Below are 18,320 nucleotides of genomic sequence, written 5' to 3' on the forward strand. Positions count from 1 at the left end.
GAGCTGTTCAGGAAAAGCGTACAAAATTGAACTTCAAAGGCACCTCCACACCCACACTCATCGTTGACCAGTCAGGTTTTCTAACAGTATTTTTAGGCAAAACCTACACAAACGTCAGTTTTGCGATTTGTAAATGCTCGACTAAGTGTCGTAACGAAGACCAAAAAAGGTCGAATTTGGGAAATAATTCGTACAGTCGCAAATTTTTGTGTAGTGGTAGAAGTGAGTGCCACGAACAATATACTAAATATGTATACCAGTGGCGGCTGAATGGGGGGGGGGGGGGGGGGTTTGTTCATCTCTGTACGTTTTTCTAGAACAACTCGAAAACTACGGTCTCTAACAAAAATGTATCCCAGTACAAAATTAAGCTACATCAAATTTCCTACAAAAACGGTCTGATTATTTTTCTGTAGGACTAATAATTTGCACATAGCAGGAGAAAAAATATGGAATTCTCGCACTTGGTTTTTGAAGGCCAGATATAGAATTATGGGTTGTATAAAACGATATTGGTAAGAACATCTGTATATCAACTAACGAGTTATATGTTATTCGTTACCGATACATGTAATGAAGGAATTAAAACGATTTTAGCAGCTAGGGGTGGTGAAGCAATCTGCCTTCATATCAGCGACGCCTAGAGTGATTTGATGTTACCCTCTTGTATCGGGTTTCCGATGACGGATTGAATGCACTTGGCAGAACAGTGTCAAGACTAGCAGATAATGTAAGCAGTGTCGAAAGATTTTGAAAATACAGCAGTATTTATTTAAAAGGGAAACTTAACGTATGATTAGTTTGCCTTACAAAATATTAGAAACAGAAAATAGTATGCACCACCATCAGTTCAGATTCATTAACAGCAGAAAGATCAGTTACCGTGTTGTAGGGCATTGATAAATCGAAAATTATTTATCTACAACGTGGATTTCACGTTCTAACTCTCTACCGAAATTAAGGGTCGCACATATCTCTGTCTCGGGGTTTTTTACGGAGATTATGCAAGGCATAGTAATAGGAATAGTCCTCCCATGGTCTTTACGACAATGATTGATGAACGAGACGATCAGAATAGACTCACGAGTCTGGGAAAGTCCTGCAGCGGCAGCTTGACGTCTGGGTGCATCGTACGCAGCCCCTCAATGCGCTCCGCCCACGGCCAGATCATGTAGTCCAGCATGCCGGGCCTCGCACCTGCAACACACACACATCCAGCAGCGTGAGAAAACACCACGTCTCAGGCAAAGGGTACGTACGTCACAGTGACCAGGACAATTTTATTTCTCAGTGATATCTCAGACGAATAAAGTGAGCGTAAATTAAACATAATTTGTGAAATGCTAAATCTAAATTAAACTCCAGAATGAACTGGTTGACCTCTTATAACCTGAAACAATGTCCATTCATTAGGTACGCCTCAGTTTCCTGTGAGCAGTGACGCAAGAGGTGATTTATCTTCGACCAAGGCGATGTGCACCATCAAGATGACATTTCCCGATCAAATAGGCTAGTTGTTTTAGACTGTCAGTATAGCATATGCGAAGTTCCCTACTTCATATACATGATGCAGGGCACTGCCTACTTATCCATTTGATAAGTAAGACTGAATATTTCGAGAGAACGTTACGTGATCAGTATCGAACATGTTTCTCGTGTCTTCGTCTCGAGCTTTTCTTACTTCCGTAATTTATGCGACTTGCAAGTGATGATAGACCAGTAAGTTTCCGAACAAAACCGGAAGCAAATCCATCGGGCAAGAAATCATAAATGTGAATTATGAGAATTTATTCCATTAAAGGGACATTTGCTGGTTTAAATTGAACATCAAGTTTAATGTCTTACAGCATTAAGATTATACAGACATAGACGAAAGGGACGATTATATATTTTTTTTAAAATGAAGTGATCGTATTACGTTATTGACAAAGAGACGCCGTCTGGCGTTATTTTGTCGTCCAATGTCCTATATTTGAGGCCATTTTGGCGACTATGCATCTTTCTGATGAAGATGAGGTGAAATGGTTACAAAAGAAACACCCAGACTCCGATTGAACACAACCTGTGACGCGGCCAGGAATTAACCCCGGGACCCAAAATCCATAGACAGCTTAACCACTAGACCACCGACATGCCGACCACAATTATGCAACGCATTATGCAATACATGGTATTAAATTAATACAGGTCAATTCAACCTCGTGTTGATTTCTTTTCCGTCTGAAATGATTAAGTGTTGGAGACATTCCATGATTCACATATTTTAACCACTTTCCGGTCAGTTTTGCATTGAAATACAAAGGCATGCTAAAAAGCAATGCCTCTGAACTTTTTGAGTGAAAGATCTTAAAGCTTTGTGAATATAGCAAGCTTTATCAATATTCTTCATCTTTTTTCCTGATGTCTGGTTATTTATTTCTCAACATAGTCACCCGGCGACGAACACATTTCTCAAAGCGAGAGATCAGTTTGTTGATTCCGACACTGTAGAAAGTTTTACTTTTCTGACGGAGCCACAACCTCCCTCTGATTCATCGCTTTCAAGACGAAGTACTCGAAAGTGTTTTTTGCGTTTTGGAAACAGACGAAAATCGAATGGGACCAATTCGCGACTGTATGGGGGATAATCGATGATAGGTGAAGCCAAAGTGTCAGATTGTTGAAGATGTCACAGCACTCGTGTGTCGTCAGGCATTGCCATGCCATTCCCCATCTGTGGACGATCTCTATGAATTCCTGAAACTTAATTACAGCACGCTGTTTCTGACACACTGGCATACACTACTGGCCATTAAAAATGCTACACCAAGAAGAAATGAAGATGATAAACGGGTATTCATTGGACAAATATATTATACTAGAAATAGCATGTGATTACATTTTCACCCAATTTGGGTGCATAGATCCTGAGAAATCAGTACCCAGAACAACCACCTCTGGCCGTAATAATGGCATTGATACGCCTGGGCACTGAGTCAAACTGAGCTTGGATGGCGTGTACAGGTACAGCTGCCCATGCAGCTTCAACACGATACCACTGGCGTATTGTGACGAGCCAGTTGCTCGGCCACCACTGACCAGACGTTTTCAGTTGGTGAGAGATCTGGAGAATGTTCTGGCCAGGGTAGCAGTAGAACATTTTCTGTATCCAGAAAGGCCCGTACAGGACCTGCAACATGCGGTCGTGCATTATCCTGCTGAAATGTAGGGTTTCGCAGGGATCGAATAACGGGTAGAGCCACGGGTCGTAACACATCTGAAATGTAACGTCCACTGTTCAAAGTGCCGTCAAAGGGAACAAGAGGTGACCGAGACATGTAACCAATGGCACCCCATACCATCTCGCCGGGTGATACGCCGGTATGGCGATGACGAATACACGCTTCCAATGTGCGTTCACCGCGATGTCGCCAAAACACGGATGCGACCATCATGATGCTGTAAACAGAACCTGGATTCATCCGAAAAAATGACCTTTCGCCATTCGTGCACCCAGGTTCGTCGTTGAGTACACCATCGCAAGCGCTCCTGTCTGTGATGCAGTGTCAAGGGTAACCGCAGCCATGGTCTCCGAGCTGATAGTCAACGCTACTGCAAACGTCGTCGAACAGTTCGTGCAGATGGTTGTTGTCTTGGAAACGTCCCCATCTGTTGACTCAGGGATCGAGACGTGGCTGCACGATCCGTTACAGCCATGCGGATAAGATGCCTGTCATCTCGACTGCTAGTGATACGAGGCCGTTGGAATCCAGCACGGCTTTCGGTATTACCCTCCTGAACCCACCGATTCCTTATTCTGCTAACAGTCATTGTATCTCGACCAATGCGAGCAGCAATGTCGCGATACGATAAACCACAATCACGATAGGCTACAATTCGCTTTATCAAAGTCGGAAACGTGATGGTACGCATTTCTCCTACTTACACGAGGCATCACAACAACGTTTCACAAGGCAACGCCAGTCAACTGCAGTTTATGTATGAGAAATCAGTTGGAAACGTTCCTCATGTCAGCACGTTGTAGGTGTCGCCACCGGCGCCAACCTTGTGTGAATGCTTGAAAAGCTAATCATTTGCATATCACAGCATCTTCTTCCTCTCGGTTAAATTTCGCGTCTTTAGCACATCATCTTCGTGGTGTAGCAGTAGTGTATGTATTTACGTTACACACCACCACGTTACACGCAACAATTTGGCCCCCTCTAGCGGCAGAGGATTGCAGCTTGCGTCAGCGAAGCGGGAAAGTCGAATGAGTAATATGCATGACCTGTAATACCTCAATCTATATTGAGAACAGGGTAAAAGATTCAGAGGGATTACTTTTTAGCACTGTTTCGTAATTACACATCCGTGAGACTTTATATTTCATCTGTAGCAGTGAACATCACCAAACGCATGTTTTCACCCATGAAAACATCCTAATACTGGAACACGAGGAAAAACTGAACATGTGCTGCACCAACAACTGTAGCGAATGGACAAGTGATAGTCACGGATGAAGTCGCGGTGATTATCTGACGCTGGGTATTACGTTAGGTCTTGCGTAACCAATCCATATCAGTGTCTGACAGGTGTATAGTAATCTCAAAGCGTTGCGTAGCGCCACAATGGCATAAGGAATCCACCAATAGCTAGTGAACGCCCATGTTTGGATGTAAAGCAAGGTATCAGATGAATACGAAAGCAACAACAGGCCAGCAAAACATTTGCCATTATGAGTTACTGGAACCTAGCGGCAGTTAGAGGTCTAGTAAGTGTAAACACACCGATCGATAAAATGGGGAGAGCGTATAGACCACTAATGCACGCTTGTGCAGTGGTGCTCGACTGGAGTAAATGGATTCGAGTCCCGATGATTGAAAAAATTTTCACTACCGGTATTAGGCTAGCGAGGGGAAGAGAAGTTACAGTGTAATGTTCCTGATCACTATCCTTTGAGCAGATCTACAGGTTTAAATACGAAATCTCTCTGCAGAGTCTCATGAAGTGAGGGCATGTGACACTGTTGATGGTGGTCTGTCCTTCGGATGGGGATGTTAAGCACGCCTATTTACGAGCTTGCTATTTGCAAGGAGCAGGCTATGTGACGGCACCAAGTTTCGCCCTGTTACTATTAACATCACCACCATCACCACACAACACTAACATTACTCTACACTCCACACACACCCTACAGATACATGTAATATTACAAATATTGTAATTGAGCATGTTGTAAAAGTTTTTTTTTCTGTGACCTTGTATCGTTAGATTTCATAGCAAAGTGATCATACAGTAGGCAAAATAATTCATTATGTTGTCTAATCTTTCCCACTAATTTCCGTATTCGCAGGCTTCTTGCCGTGATCAATGTGAAAAAACTCCTATTTCCTGAAGAATGTGTAAAGATGTTATCTAATGATGAAACTGTTTTTCATCTCTATACGCCTTGTGAGTTGAATGATTGGAAATCAGAGGCTGCCGATGTAATGAAGTCTCCTTCTCTCCGTCCATGTAGAAGATGATGTGTTTGACAGTAATGATATTATGAAGTACGAAATTCGGTGTAAAAGAGGAAAACCGCTGGTTCAATTGACACCTCACACACTGATCAGAAGCATTAATCTTCTTGTCACCGAAACGAAAGACATTGCCCAACTTGGGAACAGCTTCAGCCATTGCAGTTTTATAAAACAATAGTACTTTTAGCTAGTGAAACAGCTTGCACTGGTAATGAGAGTTCCAACACAGTTCTCAAAGTATGCATCAGGTTCACATCGAATGCCTGCTACTGTAATCTAAATGAGAGCAAATTGAAGATCTAAAACAACGATATTACTTAGTATTGTGAACAGTGCCCACTGTCATAAAGGTATTATTGACGTACTTGATTGTTTGCAGATCATTTTATTTCTACTGTCTTCAGGATCTAAGTGAAATACAAGCTTTTAGAGATATAAATCCTGGTTTATATTCGCTTCAGTTTTCTGATGTTCTTTTTGATATATTATTATCCAGTTTATGTTGACATGCTTTCGTTATTGCTTTAAGGAAAGGTAACTACCATGTCACTTTATTTTTATTTAATTACCTTTTCCACAAGATTTGGAATTTAGAAAGGGTACAGTTTTACAAAAAAAATATAAAAATTGTATAAAATTGCAACAAAAATCGTCAAAGAGTTTCCTTCTGCCTGTACATCAGTAAAGTCATACGGTGACTTCTACTGCTGGGAGTTTGTTGGATTATAATTCATCCAGATGCACTGAAGTTGGCCATTTATAGCTGCAGTCTGATATACAAGAATAAAAAAAATGGCATTACGACTGATAGCTATGTTCTATCGTTCCTTATAAACCAAATGAAGTCAGACAGTGGACTTGATCTAGTTCGTTTGTTTCAAGAAAGAGTGCACAGAGATTTTCACGTATGTACGCGAAAAGCAAGACATCGGACACCAAATGTAAATTGGAGTAATCTCCTGATCCCTTGCATTAAAACTAACTCCAAACTTTGCACTCTCTTTGGTATTTCATCTCTTTGATTGTTGTTTCACTGCTCAGCTAGCTTTTGAAAACTTCAATTGGTACCAACTGTTCTTCCAACAAGACGGATTCGTCAGTTACACACTCATATGGAAAATATCTTTTTCATTAATTACGTTAAAATGCTCGCTGTCATTTTGCACATCACCAGGTTTTAAATACACTGACGCAAAAAAATCGCAACACCAAGAAGGAGTGGTGCGACATAAACGAAAGTTGGATGGCGTGTTTCTAATCTTAAAGATAATATCTACTTCAGTTTCGTGCCAAGCTCATGAGAGTCGCACTAGTAGCGCCATTATGAGACTGCCAGTCAGTTTTGCTTCAAATACACGCCGCAACAGTCGAGAACGTTAGTTACCCTTGAGACTGGACATAGTGAGTTGATGTTACTCAAGGGGAAAAGTCGTCATTATCAACACCTCACTGAATTTGAACGAGATCGTATAACAGGGATACAAGAAGCTGGATGTTTCTTCCGCAATACTGCAGAAAGACTTGGCAGGAATGCAGCCACTGTATAAGACTGCAGGCAGCGGCAGTCGCGAGAATTTGCTGTTGCAAGAAGACCGAACTCCGGACGGCCACGTTCCTCTGCCAAGAACGAAGACCATCGGTATGGCTCTGGCGCATTGTACTGTATCTGCAGCAGCAATATGAGCGGCATTTGGCACCACAGTGACACAATGAACCGTTACAAATGGGTTACTTCAGGAACAGCTCCGAGCCAGACGCCCTGTAGTATGCATTCCACTGACACCAAATTACCGCCATTTGCGACTTCAGTGGCGTCAGCAAGAGGTCGTTGGAGAGCAGGGTGGAAGTCTGTTGTGTTTCCTGATGAATGCTCGTTCTGCGAGTGATGGCACTGTGCTGGTTACAGGGAGGCCAGCTGATGATGCAGTGCAATCAACCTAACTGTTAGGCACAAAGGACATATACCTTGCGTTATGGTCTATCCTGCAATTTCGTGTGACAGCAGGAGCACTCTTGTCGTGATGCCACGCACCCTGACTGCAAGCCTGTACGTCAGTCAGATGGTTTGACCTGTTCTGCTGCCATTCATTAACAGCATTCAAGGGGATGTTTTCCTACACATTGTAGTTGTAACCCAACATGCTCTACAGAGAGTCGACATGTTTTCTTGGCCTGCTCGATCACCAGATCTGTCTCCCGTCGAGTATGGGACATCATGGAATGACAACTCCAGAGTCAACCACGAACAGCATTAACCGTCCCTATATTCACCGATCAAATACAACAGGCATGGATTCCATCACACGAACTGACATTCCGCACCTCTACATCACAACGCATGCACGTTTGGATGCTTGCACTCAATATTATGGCGGTTACACCAGTTATTAATGTACCAGCATTTCACATTTGTAATGGCTTATCTCGCGCTTACATTTACCTGTGATCTTGCAGATGTTAATGACTTAAATATGTTACCTAGGCAAATGTATTCCCGAAGTTTCATTATGCTGCATGAATTATTTTTTGGTGTGGCGATTTTTTCCCTCAGTGTATGCGAGACATTTTTCTGCAGAGCACGCCAGAAATTTGAATGAATCTACAAACCAAAATTTTATGTCGCAACGATATCCTGCTGCAACAGATTTTTAATTGTTTTATACTGTCCCATGTTTGTGTAACTGATAGAAACATGATCTCGATCTATAAGGGGCAATCAAAAAGTTTCCGTTTGAGGGCGTTGCTGCTCGGTACATGCAACGTAGCGCGACTCTGACGCGGGTAGATAAGTACGGACACAGTAGAGGATTAGTGTGGTACTCGTGTCTTCCTGGATTGGGTGCGGCAAATGTGGAAATATGAACTATGGCGACGTTATTACCAAACGCGTCCGAACAGCACCAACGTGCTGTTATTCTTTTCTTGGACGCTGAAGAACAAACAGTGGCAGACGTCAGCTGCAGAATGAAGAATGTGTATGGGCCGACATATCTGTCGAAAACCATAGTTGTGGAATGGTGCAGAAAAATTCCGTGGTTGCCGCGATTCGAACAAGACGCCTGTCGATCTGGGAGGCCAGCCTCATCCGTTAAGGACAACAACCAGTGGGAGACTCTCGAGCACCCACCCTGTAATCTTGATCTCTCCCCATGCGATTACCATGCCTTCGGTCACTCAAAAAAGGCCTTGAGCAATCGACGTCTCCTGTCGAAAGAGAACGTACAGCAGACAGTTACGGGCTTCTTCACGCAGGAGGATACCAACCAGTGCGACTGAGGGATGATCTCAATGCTCGCGGCGATTGTGCCTGATTGGCACACCGGTTCTAGACTACACTACTGGCCATTAAAACTGCTACACCAAGAAGAAATGCAGATGATAAACGGGTATTCATTGGACAGATATATTATACTAGAACTGATATGTGATTACATTTTCACCCAATTTGGGTGCATAGATCCTGAGAAATCAGTACCCAGAACAACGACCTCTGGCCGTAATAACGGCATTGATACGCCTGGGCATTGAGTCAAACTGAGCTTGGATGGCGTGTACAGGTACAGCTGCCCATGCAGCTTCAACACGATACCACAGTTCATCGAGAGTAGTGACTGGCGTATTGTGACGAGCCAGTTGCTCGGCCACCATTGATCAGACGTTTTCAATTGGTGATAGTTCTGGAGAATGTGCTGACCAGCGCAGCAGTAGAACATTTTCTGTATCCAGAAAGGCCCGCACAGGACCTGCAGCATGCGGTCGTGCATTATCCTGCTGAAATGTAGGGTTTCGCAGGGATCGAATAAAGGGTAGAGCCACAGGTCGTAACACATCTGAAATGTAACGTCCACTGTTCAGAGTGCCGTCAGTGCGAACAAGAGGGGGACCGAGACGTGTAACCAATGGCACCCCATACCATCACGCCGGGTGATACGCCGGTATGGCGATGACGAATACGTGCTTCCAATGTGCGTTCACCGCGATGTCGCCAAACACGGATGCGACCATCATGATACTGTAAACAGAACCTGGATTCATCCGAAAAAATGAGGTTTTGCCATTCGTGCGCCCAGGTTCGTCGTTGAGTACACCATCGCAGGCGCTCCTGTCTATGATGCAGTGTCAAGGGTAACCGCAGCTATGGTCTCCGAGCTGATAGTCCATGCTGCTGCAAACGTCGTCGAACTGTTCCTGCAGATGGTTGTTCTCTTGGAAACGTCCCCATCTGTTGACTCAGGGATCGAGACGTGGCTGCACGATCCGTTACAGCCATGCGGATAAGATGCCTGTCATCTCGACTGCTAGTGATACGAGGCCGTTGGGATCCAGCATAGCATTCCATATTACCCTCCTGAACCGACTGATTCCATATTCTGCTAACAGTCATTGGATGTCGCCCAACGCGAGCACCAATGTCGCGATATGATAAACCGCAATCGCGATAGGCTACAATTCGACCTTTATCAAAGTCGGAAACGTGATGGTACGCATTTCTCCTCCTTACACGAGGCATCACAACAGCGTTTCACCAGGCAACGCCGATCAATTGCTGTTTGTGTATGAGAAATCGGTTGGAAACTTTCCTCATGTCAGCACGTTGTAGGTGTCACCACCAGCGCCAACCTTGTGTGTATGCTCTGAAAAGCTGATCATTTGCATATCACAGCATGTTCTTCCCGACGGTTAAATTTCGCGTCTGTAGGACGTCATCTTCGTGGTGTAGCAATTTTAATGGCCAGTAGTGTATATGGCCTTGGAAATGGATAATTCTTGAAAGGCGCTTATATGTACCAGGTGTCCCTCTTAAGGGTCATCAGTGTCATTATCAGTGAAGTTTCTGCTGGTATTTGCAGTTTCGTTCATGCAGAGCTATATGGCTGTCACAGATGAGTCTAATGCGATATTCGCTTTATCGAAATCCATTAACAAGGACATTACAGCAAGAAGAACAACCAGTACGCCAGCAGCGACTAAACAGCAATGGTGCGTGGCAGTAACAGCCGGTGTGGACACGCGCAGTGCTGTCGCTGTTGCAGTACTGGTTGTTCTTGGTGTTTTACCATCCCTGTTTATGCATATCGCTAAAACATACATCGAAATAGCGTAATTTGGGTCCAGTCTGTCGAATCGGAATGTGAAACTCAGCTTTAAAAATCGTTTTATTTGCAATGGGAAAGAAACCAGCGCTTTGCGTCGAAACTGGTCGCCCCATGAAAAATGCTACGCGCAGTATTTGTTCTGGTCTGCCTCCTGTTATATATTTCAAAAAGTAAATTGCAAGTATCTGCCGAAAAACCAGAGAAAATGCACCTAACTATTCTTAGGAAGTACATCCTGTGTTCGAGAACTTCACAGACGCTCTAACATTAGAGATGGTTCGTCAGTTGCACTCAAGTCTGGAATACTGGAGATATGTGCAGAATACTTTTTCGTGTGTGTGCGAGCGCGTGCGTTTGTGTGTGTGTGTGTGTGCGTGCGTGCGTGTGTGTGTTTTCCTGACGAATTCCAAGTATTTTTACTGACATTTTAGACGTGGAATTACACCAGACAGTTGACATAAGCATTTTGTGCTGTTGACGAAACTTCCATATTTTTGATAAATAATACAGACATCTAAAAGTGGAAATACTATATGTTACATTCATGTATGTTTGATAAATAATTCATATCTTTCGGATTCTTTTGAAAATCGCGGCAACGTACACAAAATTAATATCGGTCAAATGCTTTTGAACATAGCCAAGATGGCAGCTCCGGGGATACGTACTGGGTGGAAGGCTCGTAACTTAAGGGGCTGTGGCTGCCTGTTCTGTTTCAATGGCCAGTAAACTAATGGGATATGACTGGAAGAGAGGGGAGCGGAGGGGAAGGGAGGCATGGCGTAGAAAGGAGGGTGTGGCTTAGGAAGTGTAGTGCGGCCTAGAGACGAGAGCATGGCATACAACGAACCTCTTGAATGTGAAGTCGTAACTTAAATCTTTACTAAGTCTCACGTAAAAATGTTGTGTTAACAGTTACGGTAGGAAAAATATTATCTGCTACTGACTCATCACGGGTATCAGAAGAGCGACAGAAAATGAGTGTCCGAGAGGGGCAGAGATCAAACTTTTATGGGATGTACGTATTATCAAAACAAACAATTAACGTGCACCATAACACCGAACGAAAAATCGCGCATAACAGTAATCACAAAGGTTCACACCTTCAAAATCAAAGGCGAACTTCTTAACTTCTTGGGGGTTACAATCCGTGCAGGAAATTCATCTAGGTATCCACTCTTAAAGAAAACACGAAGAACCATATTGGTGTAATGGGATGATGAGAACCGATGGGATGTGATGGCACGCAACCGAATGTGGAACAGTCTGTCGTGGAGCTTATCGTGAAACTGGCTATCCTTTAAGATGTAGCTGGAGATAGTACGATAATATGTTTCATAGGCATGGAAATGACCAACATCCTGAGCCTGAATTTGTCCAGTGGTTCCAGATGACATGAACTGCAACGTCACACACTTTTCAGGAGGGATATTTTGCTCTAAAGGAGTATGATTTTTATACGCAGACCAGGAATGAAGCAAAATCGAGGTATTTTGTCCAGCTATTGGCCAAAAGCAGTTCTCATACGATAGTTGTAGTTCTCTTGCGCCCATTTTCCCATTCTTGCTTGCTGACGTAAGCATTCCCTGACATTCTTACACGAACACGCACACGAGAAGAATTGTAGGGGGTAGAGCACTTACAACTTCTCGCAGCACAGTTAATAATTTTCTAGCCAAATTACCATCCAGATTAACTTTCGGCATAATTATATAGGAATGCGTTATGGCACTGATGTTAATTGATCTTGATACAACTCCTTTGGTACCTCCAACTTGCAGGATTCCTTTTATTTCCTTGCACTTCCTCTTCAAATCCCGACTGGTCGGAGACGAAAACAAATTCCTTACTCAATAATGGGATACATTTGTTTATTTCATCATTCCGTAGTTTTTTGTGCATCGTGAAGTTGATGCTTTGTTCTGCAGTACTGTTGTAAATTATGCAACCATCCACCGCTCCCCTTCAAATCACTGTAATCTATGTCGCGTGCACTTTGATGTGCATAACGCAGTAGGTCATTATCATGGATAGCCTGGAAATTGTATCGAGCGTCCTTGAAACGAGCAAACACCAGTTTTTATAACAAGTACGCCTTCTCCTCCGTTGAATATCCGTAGTTTTTCTTTTGCACTACATGGCCAATATGTTCGAAATCTGTTCATACTTGTTTATCGACTGCGCTGCGGATGATCTTACATGCACGTAATTATGTTTAGTACCCGCTATTTGGACAACGATGCCCTTTACTACGCTTCACTGGAGACGGGATTTGCGGCTCCCTGTCCGAACAGGATGATTAACTACATGGACTACATGGCTGGACACCGTTTCAGTATTACTTTCACTTGTTAAGCAGTTACCGTCGCCGCTGTACTCCTCATGTACATTGTCTGCACAGTCGAACGTATACGATACCACACATTTCACTGACTCTTCTTGCGGATACGCTAATATTTCGACTGCCACTTCTTTCTCACTCTGCGAAATTCTTGGTTTCCTATCTGACAACATCTTAACTTCGGCAGCTGTTGTTGGAGATATAAGGCTGTTTTCTTTTTTTATCGTTGCCATTACTCTGCTTTATTTCAGTGCCACTATCACTATATCACTGTTGTGAGTTACTGTTTGACTAAACAGTCCGTCTACGCTCCGTAGCCTCATGCTGTGTTCACCATTGGATACCACCAGTTCCGTCCCCTGTTCTACATCTACATCTACATTTATACTCCGCAAGCCACCCAACGGTGTGTGGCGGAGGGCACTTTACGTGCCACTGACATTACCTCTCTTTTCTGTTCCATTCGCGTATGGTTCGCGGGAAGAACGACTGTCGGAAAGCCTCCGTGCGCACTCGAATCTCTCTAATTTTACATTCGTGATCTCCTCGGAAGGTATAAGTAGGGGGAAGCAATATATTCGATACCTCATCCAGAAACGCACCCTCTCGAAACCTGGCGAGCAAGCTACACCGCGATGCAGAGCGCCTCTCTTGCAGAGTCTGCCACTTGAGTTTGCTAAACATGTCCGTAACGCTATCACGGTTACCAAATAACCCTGTGACGAAACGCGCCGCTATTCTTTGGTTCTTCTCTATCTCCTCCATCAACCCGATCTCGTACGTATCCCACACTGATGAGCAATACTCAAGTATAGGTCGAACGAGTGTTTTGTAAGCCACCTCCTTTGTTGATGGACTACATTTTCTAAGGACTCTCCCAATGAATCTCGACCTGGTACCCGCCTTACCAACAATTAATTTTATATGATCATTCCACTTCAAATCGTTCCGCACGCATACTCCCAGATATTTTACAGAAGTAATTGCTACCAGTGTTTGTTCCGCTATCATATAATCATACAATAAAGGATCCTTCTTTCTATGTATTCGCAATACATTACACTTGTCTATGTTAAGGGTCAATTGCCACTCCCTGCACCAAGTGCCTATCCGCTGCAGATCTTCCTGCATTTCGATACAATTTTCTAATGCTGCAACTTCTCTGTATACTACAGCATCATCCGCGAAAAGCCGCATGGACCTTCCGACACTGTCTACTAGGTCATTTATATACATTGTGAAAAGCAACGGTCCCATAACACTCCCCTGTGGCACGCCAGACGTTACTTTAACGTCTGTAGACGTCTCTATTGATAACAACATGCTGTGTTCTGTTTGTAAAAACTACTCAATCCAGCCACACAGCTGGTCTGATATTCCGTAGGCTCTTAACTTTGTTTATCAGGCGACAATACGGAACTGTATCGAACGCCTTCCGGAAGTCAAGGAAAATAGCATCTACCTGGGAGCCTGTATCTAATATTATCTGGGTCCCATGAACAAATAAAGCAAGTTGCGTCCCACACGATCGCTGTTTCCGGAATCCATGTTGATTCCTAGAGAGTAGATTCTGGGTTTCCAGAAATGACATGATACGCGAGCAAAAAACATGTTCTAAAATTCTACAACAGATCAACGTCAGAGATATAGGTCTATAGTTTTGCGCATCTGCTCGACGACCCTTCTTGAAGACTGGGACTACCTGTGCTCTTTTCCAATCATTTGGGACCTTCCGTTCCTCTAGAGACTTGCGGTACACGGCTGTTAGAAGGGGGGCAAGTTCTTTCGCGTACTCTGTGTAGAATCGAATTGGTATCCCGTCAGGTCCAGTGGACTTTCCTCTGTTGAGTGATTCCAGTTGCTTTTCATACCTTGGACATTTATTTCGATGTCAGCCATTTTTTCGTTTGTGCGAGGATTTAGAGAAGGTACTGTAGTGCGGTCTTCCTCTGTGAAACAGCTTTGGAAAAAGGTGTTTAGTATTTCAGCTTTATGCGTGTCATCCTCTGTTTCAATGCCATCATCATCCCGGAGTGTCTGGATATGCTGTTTCGAGCCACTTACTGATTTAACGTAAGACCAGAACTTCCTAGGATTTTCTGTCAAGTCGGTACATAGAATTTTACTTTCGAATTCACTGAACGCTTCACGCACAGCCCTCCTTACGCTAACTTTGACATCGTTTAGCTTCTGTTTGCCTGAGAGGTTTTGGCTGCGTTTAAACTTGTTGGAGTGAAGCTCTCTTTGCTTTCGCAGTAGTTTCCTAACTTTGTTGTTGAACCACGGCGGGTTTTTCCCGCCCCTCACAGTTTTACTCGGCACGTACCTGTCTAAAACGCATTTTACGATTGCCTTGAACTTTTTCCATAAACACTCAACATTGTCAGTGTCGGAACAGAAATTTTCGTTTTGATCTGTTAGGTAGGGGGTCATTAGCAGCTAATATTGCGGATGGATGGTAGACAATATTGGGGGGGAGGGGGGGGGGCGGCGTCGAATGCTGTAAATCGCAAACATCATTGGCCTTTTGTGACCACGCACTCACGATGATCCTTTTAGGCATGGGTGCGGCTTAGAAAGAGGTCATCCCTTAGGAAGGGTGCGTGGCCCCCACTGGGCACATTCTGAGTAACGGCCGGTACGCATATTTGATCTCCAACGCTCACCGCATTCCTGCTGCTCTTTTGCACCTTAGTTTTTGAGCGGTTTTTGCGTATGATATCACGTATTATCGTCACAGTCACTGTGAGGAATAACTACTTTACCAACATATTAACTACTTAGACTCGGATGAGAGCCGATATGCCTTACCTCCGAAGAATTTGGATCCTGTCTTTGAGAGCTCATTCTCCAAGGGCTGTATGACAGCCGCCATAGAGGACACTGTCTCATCCAGCTCCTGTGAAGTGATGGCACTGAAGAACTTCTTGTACAATGGGAACGCCTGCAATATGAAGCATACGTCAGAGCACAACGGGTGGGTGTTTACAATAACAGATGACATCAGACAAGACTGCTGTTACAACAAATAACAAACAATTGAAACAATCATTTTCTAAATTTAATCATTTGATACATACAAATTAAAATATGAGTACTATTACAACTTAAAGACTTTCCCTACACTCTCAAGAAAGTTAGCAGTCACTTTATGAAGGCAAATATCTTTACTAAACAAAAGAGAAGACTCTGATTGTAGGAGTTGGTATCTCATAATTATCAATGTCTTCAAAAATTCGCATCTTTCACAGTCCAATTTGGGACACGAAAACAATACGTTTACATCGGCTTCCAACTGAGAATCACACTCACATGCAAGAGAACCGTAAGTGTTGATTATGGAGAAAAGACGTGGTTGAGGTGTTGTCGAGTGATTGTGGAAGTCACTGATCAGTCTAAACGTGTCGTTGTGAACCTTGGCCTTGTAAGACTTTGAGGTTGTAACGCTGCATAATAACCACCGTTCCTTTGTTAGGGTATATGCCACATCTCTTGCTACTGATAGTTTCCGTGGGTATTGAGATCACTTAAGTAGCCAGTACACGTGATTTCAAATCAAGGACAGTGCCGACAGATGCAACTACCTTCGCTAATATGTCAACTTCCTCATTGCAGAGGGTGCCAGACTGCGAATTTATCCACGGCAGATGAAGTATCTACTCCCTCCGTTCATTGTGAACGTATTCCGTTATTCAACAAGTAGACAATAGTTAGCTCTTATATTAAATGTCCGGTGCTGAATCTTATACTGCCAGTCTGAAAGATGGGCACAATTAATATCTTAAAGAAGGTGGCTGCTGACACAAATCTGAGTGCTTCCAAAATTGCCATTCTCCACCATAAAAGCCAAAGCACAGTTAGTTTGAATACTTCATTGACGTGGATCTGAGGGCAATTTTGGATCCATATGTATAACCTAGCCATCGAGCTTCAACGAGACAATGAATGATTTATATATATGCATTCCGAGCTTGTCGTATTAAAAGAACAGACTGGAATTTCAGCAGAGTGTGATAAATAAAAGCAAACGCGAAGAACGTATTGTCGAATGTTAGACAGGTTGCAGTGGAAGCATCTGTGTGTCTTTAGCTGTACTATCAGAATACTATGAGGAGATGCGTCTCTGACAGGACAGAGAGAGCTTGCAGTGGCAATGCACGGCTGTATGTTTCACTTTTGGCTTCTTGAAATCATATGACCTTTTAATAGCAGCAGTTGTGAACACAAAGAAGAGTCTCTTCGAACGACACTTAGTAAATCCTGTGCAAGTGGTAAATTATCTAGAATTAATTAATGTTGAACTAAAAGATAACAAATTTCCGACTGAACTCACCGAGGACCAAAGTTTATTGTTGCGGATAAAAGATTTAGGATTAGATGGGTAGATCACATAACTAATGAGGAGGTGTTGAATAGGATTGGGGAGAAGAGAAGTTTGTGGCACAACTTCACTAGAAGAAGGGATCGGTTGGTAGGACACGTTCTGAGGCATCAAGGGATCACCAATTTAGTATTGGAGGGCAGCGTGGAGGGCAAAAATCGTAGAGGGAGACCAAGAGATGAATACAATAACAGATTCAGAAGGATTTAGGTTGCAGTAGGTACTGGGAGATGAAGGAGCTTGCACAGGATAGAGTAGCATGGATAGTTGCATCAAACCAGTCTCTGGATTGAAGACCACAACAACAACAATAAAAGATTTAGATGTTTTTCCAGCTGGCAGTACTTTTCGTTATGTGTTAAATGTACCTCTAGTTGATAGTAATGACTTTAAATTGTACAAGATGTGGCCACTCTCCGCAGAGTTTGTTAATACTAAGAGACGGTATATAGCTTCAGGAAAAGCTTTCTCAGTGACTGATGAAGCAAAACAGCAGTACACGCACTGTCCAGGATAATTTACCCTGTAAATCTGTAACTACGAAGCACCAAATATGTATTAATATCTACTTATGATCGTAAGAGGTTCGAAGCCCGCATGCTGCAACTCGTCCGAGAGATACCGAAAGATTGCTATCTGAAGTACATAATACTGAACAAAAGTATCTGGACGCAGTTACGGAACAACGAATGGTTGTTTGTCATCCTGAAGGACGAAGGCTTAACAGTAATGATCTACCAATCGCAGACCTCATTGTGCGAACGACCGGGAAACTGAAGTTTTTGAGTAAATGCAAGGCGTATGGAGCGCAAATCATGTTACAGTCGGAATAGTAGTAAAAAGGATATAGCACCCACCTTAAATGTAGATATTGACTGTTGTAAAATGGAAAATGAAAAACAAAAGGTGTCCGAAGTAGTTTTGCTGCTGAAGGATATAGTGAGACATTTAGATGATACGAATGTAGCTGGGCACAAAACCAAAAATCTTCAAAATGAGAC

General features: G+C 43.2%; 1 protein-coding gene across 2 annotated transcripts in view; it reads right to left on the bottom strand.

Annotated features, from left to right (window-relative positions):
• LOC124716155 (pyrimidodiazepine synthase-like) overlaps positions 1-18,320 on the bottom strand; it is a 134,334-nt gene that overhangs the window by 96,197 nt on the left and 19,817 nt on the right. The window contains exons 3-4 of one of the 2 annotated variants that reach the window (XM_047243151.1): positions 15,750-15,882; positions 1,085-1,197 (exon numbers count right to left, since the gene is read on the bottom strand). The exons of the other annotated variant lie outside the window; for it this stretch is intronic. Of the exons in view, the coding sequence (XP_047099107.1) occupies positions 1,085-1,197; positions 15,750-15,882 (246 nt within the window). The remainder of the gene's footprint in view (positions 1-1,084; positions 1,198-15,749; positions 15,883-18,320) is intronic. 2 annotated transcript variants of the gene reach the window in all.

Source organism: Schistocerca piceifrons, chromosome 1 (assembly GCF_021461385.2).
Source record: "Schistocerca piceifrons isolate TAMUIC-IGC-003096 chromosome 1, iqSchPice1.1, whole genome shotgun sequence".
Lineage (NCBI taxonomy): Eukaryota > Metazoa > Arthropoda > Insecta > Orthoptera > Acrididae > Schistocerca > Schistocerca piceifrons.